This window comes from Rhinatrema bivittatum, chromosome 8 (genome assembly GCF_901001135.1).
Source record: "Rhinatrema bivittatum chromosome 8, aRhiBiv1.1, whole genome shotgun sequence".
NCBI classification, from domain to species: Eukaryota; Metazoa; Chordata; class Amphibia; order Gymnophiona; family Rhinatrematidae; genus Rhinatrema; species Rhinatrema bivittatum.
In genome coordinates, this window is record NC_042622.1 from 196,802,711 (window position 1) to 196,822,796 (window position 20,086).

The 20,086-nt window shown below is 46.2% G+C and overlaps 1 protein-coding gene across 1 annotated transcript in view; it reads right to left on the minus strand.

The window, feature by feature from the left end:
• The window catches only part of PIMREG (PICALM interacting mitotic regulator), a 70,151-nt gene that overhangs the window by 46,894 nt on the left and 3,171 nt on the right, over positions 1-20,086 (minus strand). Inside the window, exon 2 of the mRNA XM_029612824.1 lies at positions 4,794-5,110. Within this exon, the coding sequence (XP_029468684.1) occupies positions 4,794-5,081 (288 nt within the window). The 5' untranslated portion in view covers positions 5,082-5,110. The remainder of the gene's footprint in view (positions 1-4,793; positions 5,111-20,086) is intronic.

Here is a 20,086-nt window from a genome sequence, read left to right on the forward strand (position 1 = left end):
ACCTCTAGGTCCCAGTGGTCCAAGGTACTCGTAGTCCACTCTTCGTAAAATTGTGATAGACTGCCTTCCACCGCCATCTTGAGTGTGGACCAGCCTGGCTTCATTGTGAAGCCTTACCGCCGGCAGCCCCATGGTTGGCGCCCTCTCAGGGAAGTCTATGGGTGCCTCAAAAGAGCTGCTGCCTACCAGACCTCTGGTGCATCCCTGAAGAGACAGTGCAGAACCCTTATTATGACGAAAACTGCCATGCTTCCTGAAACCTAGAGGAAGACGGAAAAGACTTCTTCACTATCATCTATCCCTTTAGACTCACCCCAAATCTTCAGTTGTTTCAGGTCCTCACCAAGCAATTTTCCTTCCTTTAAAATGGGAAGATTACAGAGCTGAGACTTGGACCACATATCAGCTGACCAATTCCGCAATGACAGCAGAAGTTGCACAGAGACTGTTGCAATTATATTTCTGGCAGAGGTCCAGCTCAAGTCCTAAAGTACATCAGCAACATATGCAAGTCTGGCCTCCACCTGAGTTGCCTGGCTATTAACACCAGTGCCTGCTGAAGACTTCTGGACCCAGCATAAACAGGCCCTCTGCCTCAGACTTCTATAGATCGCTGCTCGCAGGCTCAGCACAGAGACTTCATACATCCTCTCCCGATGAATCTTGAGCTTACGGTCCTGCTCATCCTTTACCGCTGCCAAACCCATGATCAGAATGGTCTAGTTAGTGACCGCTGAGATCGAAGGATCCACCTCAATGAGGGGATACAACTTTGCTACTTCTCTAGCCAACTTGGGACTCACCTCTGGGAATTACCATTCCTGGTTCACCAGCTTCTTGATCCTTTTAGGGAGAGGAAATGCTTTCGGTGGGCCCCGGAGTCCAACCAACACCGGAACCAACCCTTCATTGTCAGACTCCTCCTGGACCACCCTAATACCCAATTCCTTCCAAATATGGGAAATAAGGGGCTTCAACTCCTGCTTACAGAACAACCACCCACGGGTCATCTCCCTCCGTTATCAGGACCTCTTCTGGATCAGCCATGTCCTTATCCTCGTCCTGATCGACATTTGCCATAAGATCTGCTGGATCATCATAATCCACCCCCCGGACCAAATCCAAGACCATCTTCCGGGTCATCCAGATCCAAATTCTCTGAGCCACCAGGACCCTCAGGATGGTCCAGGCCCAGCCGGTGAAGGTGATCTCCTGACCCCCTGACCATGGAGACCCCCCCCCATCCTCTTTGCAGCAGGACGAGACGACTGACAGAAATGCCCTTTTATAGCCAGTGCTTTGCCTGGTTAAAAAGGCCTTATGCATAAGCAAGACAAATTCTGAGGAAAACTCCATGTCATCCTATCCCTTGTCCGGCCCAGAGCTTGCATCTCCTTCCCCCCCCCCCCCCCCCCCCCCCCCCCCCCCGACGGGATCATCAGAGACAACGGGGTGGGGAGTCCCTGGGCTCCCAAGAGTCCATCCCCTTCTGAGCGGTACTTCTCCTGCCTGACAGGCTGTTTAGGCTTCCAGTATTGATCCTGACAGGGCCTTGGGAACCTGTGGCTCTCTTAACAGCCTCGTTCCCCCACCTCCCAGAAACTAATCGCGACATAGCACTGCTGCATTCAACAAGCCTCGAGTCAGGCCACCGGCCAGACAAGCTTTTTCACGCTAGAAAACCACTGTCGGCACCATCTTGTTTCCACGTGGCCAGGCCTGCTGCATAGGAACAGAAGCTGCGTAATCGCAGTGCGCAGGAGGAGGAGAACACTGCCCAACACAGCCTCCAGCTCCCCCAGCAGCCCGAAGCTTTCCCATGTTGGGAAATCGCTGTGGGAGCCATCTTGTCTCCATGCAGCCGGGCTTGCTGCAGAGAAACAGAAGCCGTGTGATCGCGGGAGAGGAGGGGAACATGGCCCAACACAGCTCCCCAAGCAGCCCGAACAGAGGAGATACACTGCCTCCTGCCCCAATGACCAAACCAGGAACAGCCCAAGCGGTTGATGCTGAAAGAAAAAGTAACACTTTTTTTTTTCCTTTAAAGAAACAGCAGCCACAGCAAAGAAAGAAATTCAAGCCAAAAAAAGGAATACTTCACTGTTGCTGGCAACACCTCTGGGAAGGAGCCTTCAGGGGATATGAGGGAACCTGGCTGTCAGTGTTGGGTTTGTGGCATAAGTGGACTCTTGGTCGAAGTGGCGATGACTCCTCCTACGGTGAGCGATAGGCTAGACTCTAGTAAGCAGACACTGAGGGAAGAAAGCTTTATTGTACTGCTGATGTAAGTTGAATCTTGCTTCAAGGAAGGGATAGTACTGTAGGCCAGTGATATCACAGTAAGCTCAGACAGTCTCTATAGATGATGGTCTCATCCTTATGTATCAAGGTTGGGTAGTGTTCCGCAGCACGGGATAAGCTGAACCTGAAGGGTGGAATAAGGAGAGCTGGAGCGTAGTGATATTCACAGAGTGGCAGTGCTAGTAACTTCCTTGGTAGAGGAATGGAGAGAGGGACCCGCGGTCAGAGGTGCAGGATACCCTGAGCAGGCTAGGCCCTCGAGAAGCGAGTACCTAAGAGCGCCGAAGGATCCTGGAAGAAAGTAGATAGGACCCTCAAGGAGCGTGTGTCCTAGGTTAGGTAGTTGAACCCCAAAGGGCAGATAGAAGTGAGAGGCCCCCGAGGAGCGGGTACCCAGAGCTTCTGTTGGAGCGAGTTACCCCGGAGGGTAGAGAGGAATCCAAGCGAGCAGCTTAGAAGCGGTCAGAGTAGCAAAACCGAAGTCCTTGCTAACTCGTTGGGTTATAGCGGAGCGGAGGTTTAAATACCCGGAGGTACTGACATCATGTGGTGGGGACGCCCCCGAGGTTCCCACCATGACGTATTCAAAAGCGTAGGTGGCGTGTGCGCGCGCGCCTAGGAGGCCTCAGGAAGAAGCATGGCGGATGGGGATGACCATGCTGTGTGGGAGACGCCGAGGGTTTCGGCAATCAGCACCGGAGGCAGCCATCCTTCCCAGGGAGGAGGAAAAGGGTAGAAGAGAGGTGAGGCAGAGCGGTCGCAGCCGTCTGTGACCAATGGATGCAACACTCAGAACCCTGGATCTGCTGCAGGCTAAAGCTGATTAGAGATTACCAACCCCCCGCTTGCCCGGCTCAACCTGAGGGATGGCCCACGAAGGAACCTAACACTTCAGGGAGTGTCTTAACTTCTCTTATTGTCCCTTCTTTCTTAACTGCAGAATTGCACCTCTACCATCTGCTGGAGGCAGAAAAATACTAAGGAACTGCAGGTGGCACTCAGTTATGTAGCAGTGCCTCAAAGTTTTTAGTTCTCTGCCTCCATCTGCTGGTAGGGATACAAAACCCACTTGTCTGGACTGATCTGGGGTATGAACAGGAAAAAACAAACTATTTTACATAGTTTTGTCCAGAATTCACAACCAACTTTGCATTATTTTGTAAATGCTCTTTTCAACGAGCGTCGACAAGAGAATGTTATGATCTTTTTGATAAAAATTATTTGTCTAATGTGAAGGAGAACCCCTGCGTTGAGCTGCTTCTTAGTCCTGTAGGGGAACTTCATCCTAGACAGGGTCTTAATTAACTTAGAAGGCTGTTTGAGCGCTACTGGTTCTCCAAGTTTACCTTGAACCACTATAGGTCAGGCACTAGTTCCTGATTCCTCAATTGCCTAATTTGTAGCCAAAACATTTGGAATTTTAGCCAGCTTGCCTTGATCCTCTGCCTGGACCCAGCCCCTTTGGTCCTCAACCAGGATTCCTATCCAGCTTCTGCTGGTTCTCACCTCACTCTTCTCTCAACCTGCACAGTTTATGCAACATACCAACTTCCTGAGTGACAGTCAAGTTCTGTTTCCTAGAGCGAGAGTATGAGGACTTCCCCTACAAAAGTCTGGGAATAAAGTGGCCACCGCATCCCCTCAACTGTCACACTCTGTGGTTCTAATGGCTCACTGGAGCCTGTGATGGGGATAATTTTGAGGCGGCTCCTGACTCACTCACTTGTTTTTTGACACCTTGAACAAATTATTGCGAGTAGCAGGCAAACACTGCCATCAGAGAGGGTGGCACATTTTCTCCCACAGGAGCAGCACCAGCTAGCTTTCAGCTCACAACACCGGGAACTGCCCGCAGATGATAGCAAATGCAAGGCTCAAGCCCTTTGGCAGATTGGTACTTTTTTATTACCTGCCGAGAAACCCTAAGCTCTACCAAACCCTCTAGCAAAGAGGAAGGCAGAATAGCCCAACTTCACTGCAGGAGAAATCAGATCCACAGGAACTGGGACCAAAGCTAAGAAGTCAGCTTGTGTCCAACTGGTGCACAGTAGTACAAAGGATATTCTCCTTAAAATTGTCCCTTAGGACAGGCTGTCTTTTGTAATAGGATGTGCCTAATATATGAACATTTATCCAGTAGCTGGAGGCAGAGAACAATGGCCATGCCTGTTCTATGCATAACATAAGTGTGATGTCATTAACAAAAAAAAAAAACAAAACTCAGCCTCTAACTGCTGGATGAGGGACATAACCAATAGGTTCAGAACTGGTGGAACAGAAGGAAGAGGAAGTTCACATTACTGCCAGAAACGTATTCCATGAAATCCTAGGACTAAACCTCTCACAGAAGCTGAAAAGGGCCAAATTAGAGTATGTAGAAAATGTTTGTGATAAACTATAAGCATCACAGAAACATGCAAGTCCACATTCTTTACCCCACCCCTGTCAAACTCACAGTCAGCATTTCAGTTTATTACATGGGTGCTGGATACCTGAGAAACAGACCCAAAGGCATTTTTGGTGGTTCTGGTCATTTTCTTTAACGGGCACTGTTTTTCCTTTGATTCTAAACTCTCCCAGGTTGGGTTCTCATCAATGTTGATCTCCATCTGTTTTAAAGGCAGCCGCTTCCTTACAGACATTCGGATGGCATTCAAGGAACTTGAAGGAATCTCTTTAAATTTGTCAGGCTTTGGGCTGTCATTCTCATCAAAGTCTTCCAGAACCTGATGGTTTCTCCAACCAACAGTGACCCCAACACTTGGCAACAGGGTCGCCATCTTGTTGCGTCTCGTTGCAATTTCTTTTTCTAGAGTAAGAAATTATTAGGTTACCAATGTTAAATACAGTCAAAGAATCCTGAAAATTCCCCCCTCCCCAAAAATCCAAAATGAATCAGTCTGAAAACAGAAATATTTGTTTGGGTAACATTGTGCTTTTATAAAGTTACACAAAGACTTAAAATTAACAAAAAGTCCAAAAATTATGTAGCCTTGGGCCATTATAAATTGCCCAGTAGCACATTTTAATTAATAAAATATGTCCCAAAGGTCCAAGAAAACTTGCTGTCTAGTTACAGTAAGTGTGCCTTATGCAAATTGAGACCAAGAAGAAAGGAAAGAGGAGGCATGGAGAAAGTAGAGTTGCTTACCTGTAAGGTGTTCTCCTAGGACAGCAGGATGTTAGGCCTCCCACATGGGTGACATCATCAGATGAGCCCGGCTCAGTAAACCTTTGTCAAAGTTTCTAGAACTTTGACTGGCACACCGAGCATGCCACTATCCATGTGGAGTCCCTCTTCAATCTCGTAATATAGAATTTATGTAAAAAATTTTGTATATACATCCCAACGGTTTACAGAGAGTAACAAAAACACAGGGTATACATAAATGTTTTTTAAAATATACATTTATTAAACTATACGAAGGAGGATACAATGGATTAATAGGAAATACATTACAAACAAAATGACAACCTTTCAGGATTCTTGATGTTAATGACCTTTTTCTAGATTGTCTGAATAGGCTCGCTCAAAGAGCCAGGTCTTTAGGTCTTTTTTAAATCTCGGTTTCTAGTCTTAATTCTGCAGGCATGGTGTTCCAAAGACTGGGTCCTGCAATAGAGATGATTCTCTCACGCACCAAAGTCAAATGAGCTGTATTTACTGAAGGGATCTTAAGTAACCCTTTATTTGCCGATCTCAGTGATGAGTGGGGTGTGTAATCGGATTGAGAAATTCAGTCAATCGGTTTTTGGTCCGTAAATTGCTTTATGGAGGATACAGCAGGTTCTGTACCATATTCTCTGTGTAATCGGCAACCAGTGTAAATTTATCAGAATTGGTGTAATATGTTCACTTTTTTTGCAATTTGTTAAAACTCTGGCTGCAGAATTCTGGAGCACTTGCAAAGGGCGTAGGGTGGTTTGTGGGAGACCTAATAATAGGGAATTACAATAGTCTAGTGAATAGAATATTAGAGCTTGTAACACTGAGCGGAAATCATTAGCTTCTAGTAGAGGTTTTAGCACTAGCAGTTTATAATAGCCTTCTCTTAATTTTGTAGAGACATGTTTTTTAAAATTTAGTTGATAGTCAATGGTTATTAGGGATGTGCAGAGCAAAAGTTTATGTTCATAAGTCCATAAGTCGAAAGGGGGGGTCATTTGCGGTCAATATGGACATATGGAGAATTTCATAAGTTGAGTCTATGTCCATATGTGCAAATAAAAATTTAAACCCCTCACCCTCCTTAATCCCCCCCCTTGGGGGGGTCAGGAGGCCCCCCCAAGCTGGCCAAAAGTTCCTTTTGGGCCGAACGAGGGTCCCGGAGCGAACCCGCAGGGAATCACGTGACGCCGCGTCACTCCGACGTGGCGCCGACGTCACGTGCTCCTCGCAAAGGAGTTCAGAAATGGCGTCCTGACTCCTCGCTGGATCACCAGGGAGTTGTGGTAAGTCTTTGGGGGGGGATTAAGGAAGGTGAGGGGTTTAAATTTTTATTTTGGATCAACAATCGCGATTTCCAATGTATTCAACATAGCTATGTTGAATAAGTTGGAAATCCGATCGTTTTCGCCTCATCACTTTTTTAAATTAAAAAAAAAAAAATAAGTAGCGTTTTACATTTAAGTTCAAAACGAATGCACACCCCTAATGGTTATTCCTAGATCACTAATTGATTCTGCAAGAGTTAGTTTGATGTTGTTTGGCATATTTAGTGTATTTTTTGTAATGTTTTTTATCCAGTAGTATAATCTCAGTTTTTTTCCATATTTAGAGCAAGTTTCACGTGGCTAAGAAGTTGAGGTCAGGTAGATGGTGATTAGTTTGAAAGTCTATTCTAAAGTGTCTGAAATGGGGACGAGTATCTGTATGTCATCAGCATAGATGTAAAAATTCAGACTGAGGCCAGCCAGGTGGTGACAAACTGGGAGTAAGTAAATGTTAAACAAGGTTGCCGACAATGCAGAACCTTGGGGTACACCAGTTTTGAGCTCAATCTTATCAGAGAGCGTATTGCCTATCTTGACTTGGAAGGACCTCTGTTGGAGAAAAGAAGTAAACCAACTGATTGAGTTATTTGTTAGCCCAATTTCTTTCAGTCTTGTTAATAGGATGTCATGATTCACTGAATCAAAAGCGGCCGATAATTCAAGTAGTATGAGTACGTATTTTTGACCCGTATCAAACCTTTCAGGACGGTGTCAGTAAGTGAAATCAGCAGAGTTTCTGTACTGAGGTGTTGCCGAAAACTGAATTGATTTGGGTAAAGTATATTATTTAATTCGAGATGTTCAACCAGTTGTTTATGAACAACTTTTTCGATTATTTTTGATAGAAATGAAAGGTTTGATATCGGTCTATAATTGCTCAATATGTCAAGATTTAAGTTGGGTTTCTTCAGAATGGGTTTAATAATTGCAGTTTTTAGTATCTCCAGAACATGACCTTCAATTAGTGAGAGGTTGATAATCTGTGTTATTGTTGGGGCAATTAAATGTGCAGTTAGTTTTAGCGCAGAAGTAGTGATAGAATCTAAGGGATGGTTGGCAGGATTACGAAAAAAAACAACACACTAGGAGAAAACCCAACTCCATGGTGTGGCGAGTGGGTTTCCTGAGGACTAACATCCTGCTGTCCTAGGAGAACATCTGTTACAGGTAAACAACTCTGCTTTCTCCTAGGACAAGCAGGATGTTAGTCCTCACAAGTGGGTGAATACCTAGCTACAGGCTGTTCCCAAAGAAGGGGACCAACAGTCACCTAATCAGGTGCTAACGGGCACAACAACAGAGTGCTGTTGGTAACACAGAGAATCAGCCTGAACCCAAACAATGGGCCTGAAGCAGGAAGAGTTGGGTTTTTACATCTGAAAGACTCCAGAGGACAGACTGGCCGAAATTGCTATCACGTTTGCCGTCCCTGCCCAGACAGTAGTGCAAGGCGTGGATAGAGCTCCATGTCACAGCCTTACAGATCTAGTCCATGGGGACTGCTTGTAAGTGGGCCACCGAAGCTGCCACGGCTCAAACAGAGTGAGCCTTGACCTGGCCCCCCAGCTGCAGTCCCGCCTACATATAGAAGAAATGCAGTTCGCTAGCCAATTGGACAAGGTCTGCTTGGTTACAGCAACTCCCAATCGGTTCTTGTCAAAAGAAATAAAGAGTTATGTAGATTGCATGTGGCCTGCTGTTCATTCCAGGTAGAAGGCTAAGGCCCTCTTGCAATCTAGGCTGTGCAGAGCCCATTCGCCCTAGTGTGAATGAGGCTTAGGAAAGAAGGTGGGCAGAACTATTGACTGATTCAGGTGGAAATCAGTCACCTTCGGCAGGAGCTTTGGGTGTGTGCGTAGAAACACCCAGTGTGGAAGAACTTAGTTTAGGGTGGATATGACACCAGAGCCTGAAGTTCACTGACTCTGCACGCCGAAGAGACCACTTCCAAGAAAATGACCTTCCAATGTCAGGTTCTTCAGGTCACAAGAACACAAAGGCTCAAAGGGAGCCATCATCAGATGGGCCAAGACCATGTTGAGGTCCCAGAAAACAGCAGGGGGTTTGAGGGGAGGTTTCAGCTGAAGCAGACCCCGCAAAAAGCACCCCACGATAGGCTGTGTCGAAATAGACAAACTATCCACCCCATGGTGGGAGGCCCCAATAGCACTAAGATGTACTCTGACAGAGTTGGTCATCAGGCTAGCCTCCAACAGGTGCAGTAGGTAATCCAACAGTTTAGATGTGGGGCAAGAGAACGGGTCCAAACCATGGCTCTCACACCAAATGGAGAATCTCTTCCACTTTAGGCTGTAAAACTTCCTGATGGAAGGCTTCCTGGACTCCACCAGGACCCGAGACACACCCTCCGAGAGGTCCAGGGGCTATAAGGTCAGCCTCTCAACATCCAAGCTGTGAAAGATAAGGCCTGGAGGTTGGGATGGCGCAACCTGCCCCGATCCTGCATGATGAGGTCTGGGGTGGTTCTCAGACTAATCGGCTTGCTCAGGGAGAGATCCTGTAGGAGCGGGAACCAGATCTACCTCGGCCAAGAAGGCACGATGAAAATCATAGCCCCCCGGTCCTGTTGGAGCTTCAGGAGAGTCTGACACCAGTGGAAGCGGAGGATAGGCATACAGGAGGCCCGTGCCCCAATAGCAGGCAAAGGCATCCATTGCCGGCTTACTGTTCCCCATGGACATAGAGCAAAACTGAATTGCCTTCCTGTTGTAGGAGGAAGCAAAGAGATCCACGTCCAGAATTCCTCAGAGACAGAAGATCCAATCCACAACCTCCTGCTTCAGGGACCACTTGTGCGGGCGAAACGACTCAGGTCGGCCACTATCACATTCTCCTGCCCCGGCAAGTATATGGCACAGAGAAGGATGCCCCGAGACAGATCCCATGACCAGATCTGGACTGCTTCCTGACAAAGAAGGAAAGATCTCGTGCCTTCCTGCTTGTTGTGGCACCACATCACCATCTGATTGTCAGTCTGAATGAGGACTACCTTTGTTGACCAAGCGATCTCAAAACGCCCAAAGCACGTATCAAATCACCCAGAACTCCAGGAAGTTGATCAGACACTGTGCTTCCTGTGCTGACCATTGACCCTGGGTGCAGAGACCTCCCAACATGAGCCCCCCAGCCAAGTGGGAAGCATCCTTGGTAATCACAACCTGAGCTCGGGAAGCCTGAGAAGGTTTGCCTACCTCAAGTTTGATAGGGTCTCCCACCACAAGGAGTCCCAAAGCGACAGAGTGACTCTGATGCACACCCGAAGGTCCTGTGTGGCCTGGCGCCACAGAGTCCACTGCGCCCTGTGCATATGCAGACAAGCAAAGGGAGTGACATGACTGTGGCAGCCATGTGCCCCAACAGGCGCAATATGCGGTGCGAGGAGACGTGGCAACTCAGAGATCGCTCCTACAAGGGACACTAAGGTGAGTGCTCGATCATGGGGTAAGAACGCCCTAGCCAGAACCGGGTTGAACTTGGCACCAATGAAGTACAGATGTGGTGAAGGGAGCAGCTGCAACTTCGGGTACTAGACCAGAAAGCCCAAGGTCTCCAAGACCCGAATGGTGGAGTGTAGGGTCTGCAGTGGTCCCTGCCTGGAGGCGCTCTTGATAAGCCAGTCATCCAGGTAGGGAAAAACTTGCACTTGCAGCCTTCTCAGATAAGTCTCCTCTAACGCCAGGTGCTTCGTGAAGACACTGGGTACAGATGCCAGTCCGAAGGGCAACACTCAGATGTCTTTTAGATTGAGGGAGCAAAGCCAGTCTCCCCTCCACAGGAGAGGAGTCAGGGCACCCAGTGACACCATCTTGAACTTTTTCCGTTGAAGGAATTTGTTCAAGACCCTCAGGTCCAGAATCTGACAAAGGCCCCCTGTTCTCTTTGGAATGCGGAAATATCTGAAGTAGAAGCAGCTTCCCTGCTGTTCAGGCAGAATGGGTTTGACTGCTCTGGCCATTGGGAGGGCGGAGAGCTCCTTCAACAGTATTTCCTGATTCGCCGAGAACCCCCAAGAGAGGCACGGGGGATAGTCTGGCGGGACCTCTTAGAAATTCAACCTGTACCCCTGATGAATGATGGACAGGACCCACCGGTCCGAAGTGAAGGCCAGCCAATGGTTCGCAAAGAATCGCAGCCGGCCTCCAACAAAGGTATGGGTGGCTGGCCTAGGCTCCTTCGCAGCCAGTCAAAGTCCCGTGGCAGGATTCTGCTGATGTGCTGGCTAAGTCTTAGGGATACGCAGCTGTCTAGGGTGAGCCCTGGGCCCAGCCCGCTGAGACCATGCCCTACCTGCCAAAGGGTAGTACTTTCTCGGCCAGAAAAAAGGGGCATCTGGGCCCCTGACGCAAGGATTTCTTACCAGAGGACTGTTGGTCCAAGGTGCTGGCTGAAAGATGCTGGGTCTCATGATGATCTTTCAGCTGTGCCACTGCCGCCTTAATTTTATCTTCAAATAGATTCTCCCCAGTACAGAGCAAGTCCACTATACAGTCCTGCACCTCCGGGCAGAGGCACGCAGCCAAGCCATGCAGCAAGCACCAATGCCCGCTGCAGCTACTCTTGCTGCCAACTCGAAGAAATCATATATGGACCAAACTTCATGTTTGTTGCACCCCAAACCTTGCTGAACAACCCTCAGGAAGTCCTCCTAGAGCTGTTGAGAGAGATGGTTTACCAGATCTTAAACCTGCTTCCTGAGGTTCCTGGAATACTGGCTCATATACAGTTGGTAACAGGCTATGTGAGCTGCCAACATAGAGCCCTGGAAGATTTTTCTCCCCAGGCGTCCAGGGCCTTGTGCTCACGGCCCAGGGGAGCTGAAGCATGGGTGCGAGACCTCTTTGCCTTTTTGAGGGTAGACTCCACCACCTCGGACTGGCGAAGAAGCTGGTGCTGCTTAAAACCTGTGGTTGGCTGCACCAGATTCACTGCATCTGTTTTCCAGTTTACCGGAAGGACCGAGATGGGGTGCTCCCAGAGCCAGACATGGACCGGAACTGCAACCACTTCCTTGGGCGCATCCACAAACTGGAGGATCTCCAGCAATTTTTTTGCCTGGAGTCTTCTTCAGTTAGGAGCTGGAAGGGAAACTATTCTACATGGCCCGGACAAAGCCAGTGAGTGTCAGATCCTCTGGAGGGTATTGACGTCTCTCCTCCGGAGAAGATACCTCAGAAGACAGGTCCTTGGAATCATCTGAGGATATGGAAGCCTTGTCCCCCTCATGGGTCATAAGCGGAGTCATCTCTCAGATCGCCCGGAAACACTGGTGAGGGAACCCTAACTGCGGTCTTGGGCTAGGGTGCCGGGGGCACCAAGGGCGATGGACCCAGCAGCTCAGGCAATGCCGGCCATGGGATTGGCCATGGAAGAGGAACCACTAGCACTGAAAGCCCTCCCTCATGCAAGGAAATCAGCGATGGGAATGGTCTCCGATTGAGGCTGCACTGGTGTCCCCTGTGGCAGCATGGGCCCTCGGGGCACCGAAAAAGGTTGTGTCAGCTGAGCAGCAAGTCCAACCCTCCAGCAACTCTGCCAGCATCGATGGCTCTGGCGGTGGCCTCTAGGGGGCTGACAGCTTGATACCTTGTAGAGCTCAGCTGACCGCTTCAACTCCAACTCAAATTCTGCCGATGACAGGACAGCTTGAGGAGGCGGCGGCGTAACCGGGTCCCCCTCAGAGTCCTGAGGGAGACCGGTGCCCGGCACTGAAATCAGTGGGGACCGCCTTGGGCCTTCGGCCTCGATGGAGGGAGATGCCTCCTCGGCATGGGGCCACTTCGGGGGCAACTTGGCCGATGCCAGTGCCTTTCTGAGCTTGGAGTCATGAGAAGATAGTGACAGATGCCGATGCTTCCTCGACTTCCCACAATGCTCGGCCTGGTCTTTCTCCGGCACCAAAGGAGATGGTGACAACCCGGATCTAGAATGCAAAGAAATGAAAAGAGGCTGGTCCCCAGCACCTAACTCGACCTGGGGAACCAGCAGTGGAGAAGAAAGAACGGGACCGGTGTCTATTGGGTCCTCCTTGCACAGAGGCATCGACGCCCTCGATACAGAGGTCAAGGGCTCAGACTTCCTGGGGCCGAACAACTTCTCCATTTTGTCAGAGTGCACGCAGTGACTCTTGGGGGTCATCTAGGCACAGAACAAACACCCCTGGACATTGTGCGACGCCCCCAGGCACAGAACACAGACCTCATGGGGGGGTCTGTAAAGGACATAGTCCAGAGGCACTGGGAGCATAGGCGGAAGCCAGACACTGCCATAGAAAATTCCAACCAATTAGCGATTGATGGCCAGCAGCAACCAGGAGACAGCACAGTTAACAATCGACCGCAAAGAATGGGGAACTTACCACAACGCCCTCTAACTAAGGCCGGGAACGACAGAGGGACCCGGCGTGGAAAAAGAATGAGAAAAACTCAAACATGGCAGTTTTCCAGAGAAAAAACCAGCGTGAGCTCCACGGAAAATAAGACAGACTGAAGACTGACTCCGCATGGACAGTGGCATACTGGGCATGCTCAGTGCGCCAGTTTGACAAAAGTTTTCCGTGCTGTAATCCATCCGATGTCACCCCACTTATGAGGACTAACATCCTGCTGTCCTAGGAGAAAAGGTTTGCTGCTTTTGCCACTCTCAGTATCCCCTATAATGAAGGCAGGAGTGGCAGAAAGGTAAAGTGGAAACAGACTAGGGAAATGCTATCCCACAACAAATTACAACAGCATTTATTCAATTCCATGCTCAAAATTTACATTTTTCTGAACTAGTTTTACACCACTGCTGTTTTACTCCAAATGGCAGCCAGGGAGGTGTCTCACGTCTGCTACTGGGGCGAGATACAGATAGGCAGAATATCAAATTATATATTTTAGTGTTTTGTCACAAATACTGTTTTCCCTGCTGCAAACCTTACAATTAAAAAGCTGCTATAATGTTCATTTTAATAAGGTGAATTAAAGCCAAATGTGTAAAAACATGACTTCAAACTGATGGCATTATTCTCAGTTAACATTCCAGATTTCTTTTCTGCCAATAGCTAGAATGCCACATTTTCTGTACCGGCAGCATACAAGCATTTGTTCCTGATCCTCACCAGATCATGAATCATAATAGAAGCAACTCTGTCACTCATATCCAGTACTAGTTTAACACAGTTTGCAAAGACAAAAGCAGATGGTACAGACCCAAAAAAGTAAGACAGGTATACAAATTCTCCCAGGAACTCCAATCCTAGTTAAAGGGGTCATTTATCAAAGTGCCATATGGCGTTTTCGCATGCAAAAAACACCTTTAACGCATGTGAAAGCACCATAACGTTTGGTGCGATGCAAATGACAAAAAGGGGAGGATATTGGGGTGGGAATTTTGGCCAAGTGGGCTGGGCTCACAGTTTTGTGTGTGTGTGAGAGAGAGAGAGAGAGACCAGCCATAATGCCCTCATGCTAGATAGGTATTTATATCTGTATGGGAGGCCCACCAAGTAACTCAAGGTGAGGTTTAGGTATTAGTGTAGGGGTTAGAGGCCACTTTGACATTAAAAGTGAGATGTACGAACAGAATGGTGCTCTCTTGTGAAGATTTGATGACCTTCGGAGTGAGGAAACTCGCCCAAAGGTGAGATTTGTGCAATGTTCTCTCAACCTAGCTTGATGTAACCCAGGTAGAGAGAGTCCATCAAGCTAGGTTGAGAGAACATTGCACAAATCTCATCTTTGCTGGGTGTGTGGGAGAGGGAGGGGGTTGGCCTACTTACCATTTTGCTGGCCCACACAAACCCATTCTTCCATAAATGGTGTAGTATATACTCCATTACCATACCTATCCCTGCCAACAATGTTATCTGTTTACCATTTCTGCTTATTTTCTGCTCTATCATAAAATACTACCTCTGCACTTTTTAGGGTGATACCCATCTTAATTTTTTTTTTTTTTTACACATTTATATACCACTTTAAAGGCCTAATCTCAAATGAACCCGGTGTGTACAGAATTTCGCTGTTGTATTATAATAAAAACTTGAACAGCAGTAACAAAATCTTGGAGAGGCTAGATATAACTTATTTTATTCTGCATCAGTAAATGCATACCCATTGTTGAAACCTCATCTCACACCCTGCAAAAGGCACTTAGGTTATCCACATTATGAAGCACCAATATTAACTTTCAATATTAGCGTTCAATTGTGCTTATCGCTTAATACAGAAAAAGCCACTCCATACAGAGTGGGATACAAGCACAAACAATTATTTTTTACACTTTTTATATTACAATGTTTTTATTATTCTTTTGGTAATATACAAATATAAATTTAGAACAAACACCACCATGTATCAACTTAGCGTATTAATCTTACATCCTCATCACTAAGAACATGCCTTGAGCATATCATTTAAAAAGACATTTTCTCACTCGTTCCCTCCATACATACTCATTCATACTCACAAAACAATCATAAAAATACCCAGGCTTCAACCTTTAATGGAACAAACACTTGCATAAAAATGATCATACAATATATCCTGTACAGTGTAATCCTAGTATATTACTATATAATTATTACATTAAATCCCTAATAAATGTCCTTAATTACAACATGTTCCTTACAATAAGTTCCCTGATAGCAATATATCCCTATATCACCCTTTTTTTTTTAATAATATATTCCGTACAATGTGTTCCCTGGTTACAAAATTCTTAACAAGATATCCCTAAATCCCAACAAGGCCCTTGTTTCGCCTAAACAGCTTCTTCAGGGGAATTCAATTGTTGAAATAGATTGTTGACACGAGTCTCACTTATCAACAGGAACCGCTCTTCACTATTCCTTCGATCATATACTAATCCGCTACTCCCAGTCTTTAAAGATCTCAATTAGCTGCTCCACTATCCTATCTCTCCAAGGCTTCACCGTACGAATAACTAATTTGTCACCTTCCACTTCGTCACTTCAAAGTTTCTCCCTGCTTGTGACCACAGTAACGTAACCTTCAATCACGGACCTCAGTTCGCTTACAGACCCGTCATCCAATAATTTTGCCGCAATACTTTAGCTCGCTACTACTTCGGATGTCTATCATTCTCTTTTTTTTCTTCTCTTCTCTCTTTCTTTCTCCACCTATCAATCTACATCGCCCTTCCCTCCTCCTCCTGAGGACGGCGCTATATACGAAAGTCACTGCTACTCTCCACGCAAATTTAGTTCTCATTCTTCTTTTATGGCAACCACGATTTCTACTTTTACACTTGTCTCTCTGAATGTTATTGGTTTTTCACACCCCATTAAACGGAAGAAAGTGCTGACCTATTTGCAATCTCTGCATACGGACATAGCTCTTATTCAAGAGACTCCTCTAACTGCTTCAGAATCACTTAAACTTCAAAAGCAATGGGTTGGACATGTTTTTTATAGACCAGCTGTGAATAAATGAGAGGAACGGTCATATTAGTGCATAAGAGTTTAGGAGCACAAGCTACTCACCACTCGGCAGATCCCAACGGCCGATGCAACCTACTACAGTTTCTGATTCCTAAAGAATTGTTTACCCTCCTTAACATATATGCACTGAATCAGGATGAACCTGCTTTTTTTCATTCTGCTTTTGTGCAATTGCTAACCCTTGATTCCTCTCAATGCATTCTTGGAGGTGATTTCAATCAACCGCTAGACCCAATACTAGATAAAAAAAATCAACCACCAGGCCGACTATATCCAAATCCACCACAGCATTACGGATTCCAACCACGTCTTTTGGTCTCTCTGATCCTTGGCGTTTATTACAACCTATGGGATTGGATTATACCTTTTACTCATTTCCTCACTCATCATATTCTCGGATAGACTATTTCCTCACTTCACATCAACTGGTTGTCAGGATACAATCTGCTATATCTTAATCTCTGATCATGCAGCAGTGGTCATCACTTGCACTCTCCAATCAGTGACTCAAATGGATTATCAATGGCGCTTTAATGCTGCAATTTTATCCGACTGTTTTTCAGGACCTGCTGAAACAAAAAAATCTTAGAATATTTTCGCATCAGTTCTACCTCGGATGTCATTACTTCGACTCTGGGCAGCCTTTAAAGCCACGATTCGGGGTGAGATAATTAGTTACTCTATCCAGCAGAAGAAAGCTCAATGAGAAGCCCTGCAATCTCTTCAGCAGGAAGTACTTTCCTTGGAGCGAGCTCATATATGCTCTCCTACCTCCTTATCTTTGAACGCCCTTATTAAGGCTCGTTATAAATACAACCAGCTCTTGCGTTCTCATGTTAAACTGAGTCTCTTCCGGACCAAAGCCCTTTACTACGCTGAGAACAATAAATACGGTCATTTGCTCTCCTCCTCTCTCAAGAAGAAGAATGAAAGGAAACGCATTACTAAAGTTCATTCTTTAACCAATCATGGGTTGACATCAGACTCTGAGATATTACAAGCCTTCTGAGATTTCTACACTTCTATCAATCTGAAGCTTCGGCTCCCCTAGCAGAGATTCAACATTATCTTTCCACCTTGCCCCACCCTACATTATCACAGACTAAATCATCTCTTTTGGATGCCTCCATTACCATAGATGAGATCGACCAGCTATAACTTCCCTTTCCTCCGGGAAAGCACCCGGTCCTGACGGATATACAACAGACTTATCAGGCATTTAAAATGACCTTAAGCCTAATCTTCAAGCATATTATTCCTCACTTTTCACAGCCTGTTGCACCCTCAGCCTTCACTGATGCCTGTATTGTGGTGATTCCAAAGCCAGGTAGAGATGACATTAACATTGCTAATTATTGCCCAATATCTCTTTTAAATACAGACTATAAGATCTTTGCAAAATGTTTGGCTACTAGATTGCCTTGACTCATGCCCTTTCTTATTCACCCTGACCAGTCTTGATTCATTAAGAACAGACTGATAGCTAACAATTCTCATCTTTTCTTCCACATCCACAAAGCAATGTTCTCTGCTTCCCAACCTGCGGTAGCAATATCGTTAGATGCAGAAAAGGCCTTTGACCGCGTTGAATGGCCCTTTCTTTTTGCCACGCTCGGCTGGTTTGGTATAGGTCCTACTTTTTTTTTCATGGGTACAATATCTATATCATTCCCCTTCAGCTTTACTCTATGTTAATAATCAGGCCTCTACTTCTTTTACTTTATTTCGAGGTACTCGCCAAGGCTGCCCCCTCTCTCCCTTCCTCTTCAACCAGGCTTTGGAACCATTACTTTCTGCAATCCGGAATGATTCTTCTATAACAGGTATCACTATTGGTGCTGAAATGTATAAGTTATCTGCATATGCTGATGATGTTCTTCATTTTCTTTCTAATCCTACTGTTTTCCTTCAGCGTCTGTTTACTCAAATCTCCTCCTATTGTTCACTCTCTGGCTACAAAATCAACTGGCATAAAATTGAACTCCTCCCTTTGAATTATCTGGAATCTAATGTAGACATCCCATTTTTCAATACAAAAAGTTTCAAAAGGCCTAAAATACCTTGGTATTTATTTTCACGTAGAATGATACGATAATGAATAGTGAGCTAATTATATTGAAACAGCTTCGGGAGGCAGCTTTAAAATGGTCCCTTTTACATCTTACATGGTGGGGAAGATTGTAAACTATTAAGATGGTGCTAGCACCTAAGATTACTTATATTCTCTCCATGATCCCCATTTTTTTTTCTAAATATTTTTATGTCCATGTTGATAGGATATTAGTGAGATTTCTCTGGCTTAACAAGGCACCCAAAATAACTCTTGATAAATTAAAGGCCAGCAAACAAAACGGGGGAGTTAACTTTCCAGATTTCTCTGCTTACCATCAGGCTTTTCTCTTACAGCAAGGTTACCACTACTTTACTACAAGTGACCCAACACTTGAACACCCTTGTTGGTTGTCCATAGAACAGTACCTTCTTTCTCCCTACCTGCTAGAGAGTTATCCAGGCATGTCCTTACCCCCTAAACAGGCCTCCAATCCCATATTACGCTCGCTACATCGTGCATTTTCAGAATTAGAGGTATGACACCCACCGACAACCTGCTTATGGCGAGCTTCTAAACTGGCTTCACTCTGGCACAATCCCTTAATTAAAATTGGGAATCGGCTCCTTAATTGGCTCATCTGGAAGACAAGAGCTATTTGGTTTTTATCCTCAATTTCTCAAGACATAGAAACATAGAAACATAGAAATGACGGCAGAAGAAGACCAAATGGCCCATCTAGTCTGCCCAGCAAGCTTCACACATATTTTCTCTCATACTTATCTGTTTCTCTTAGCTCTTGGTTCTATTTCCCTTCCATCCCCACCTTTAATGTAGAGAGCAGTGATGGAGCTGCATCCAAGTGAAATATCTAGCTTGATTAGTTTGGGGTAGTAGCCGCCGCAATAAGCAAGCTGCACCCATGCTTATTTGTTTTACCCAGACTATGTTATTAGCCCTTATTGGTTGTTTTTCTTCGCCCCTGCCGTTGAAGCAGGGAGCTATGCTGGATATGCGTGACGTATAAGTCTTCTCCCATGCCGTTGAAGCAGAGAGCCATGCTGGATGTGCATCAAAAGTGAAGTATCAGGCCCATTTGGTTTGGGGTAGTAACCGCCGTAACAAGCCAGCTACTCCCCGCTTTGTGAGTGCGAACCCTCTTTTCTTCTCCCCTGCCGTTGAATCAGAGAACTATGCTGTATATGCATTGAAAGTGAAGTATCAGGCTTATTTGATTTGGGGTAGTAACCGCCGTAACAAGCCAGCTACTCCCCTCTTTGTGAGTGTGAATCCTTTTTTCCACATTTCCTCTTGCTGTTGAAGCTTAGAGCGATGTTGGAGTCAAGCCTGTGTATGTTTATTTAATAAGGGTATTGACTCCAGGCAGTAGCCATCATTCTGGCGAGTCACCCACTCTTCATTGGCAGCCTCTTGACTTTATGGATCCACAGTGTTTATCCCACGCCCCTTTGAAGTCCTTCACAGTTCTGGTCTTCACCACATCCTCCGGAAGGGCATTCCAGGCATCCACCACCCTCTCCGTGAAGAAATACTTCCTGACATTGGTTCTGAATCTTCCTCCCTGGAGCTTCAAATCGCCTTGATGCCCTTTCCTGTGTTACAGAAGAAATTTGATTTGCCTCACTCTCAATTTTTTGCATGGCTGCAACTACATGATGCCCTCCAGCTTTCTGTGGATAGTGACATTTTCCCCACCAGACTTCCTTCCCTTTTAACAATTTATCAAGAATATGGGCTGAAGGGACATTTAGCATCAA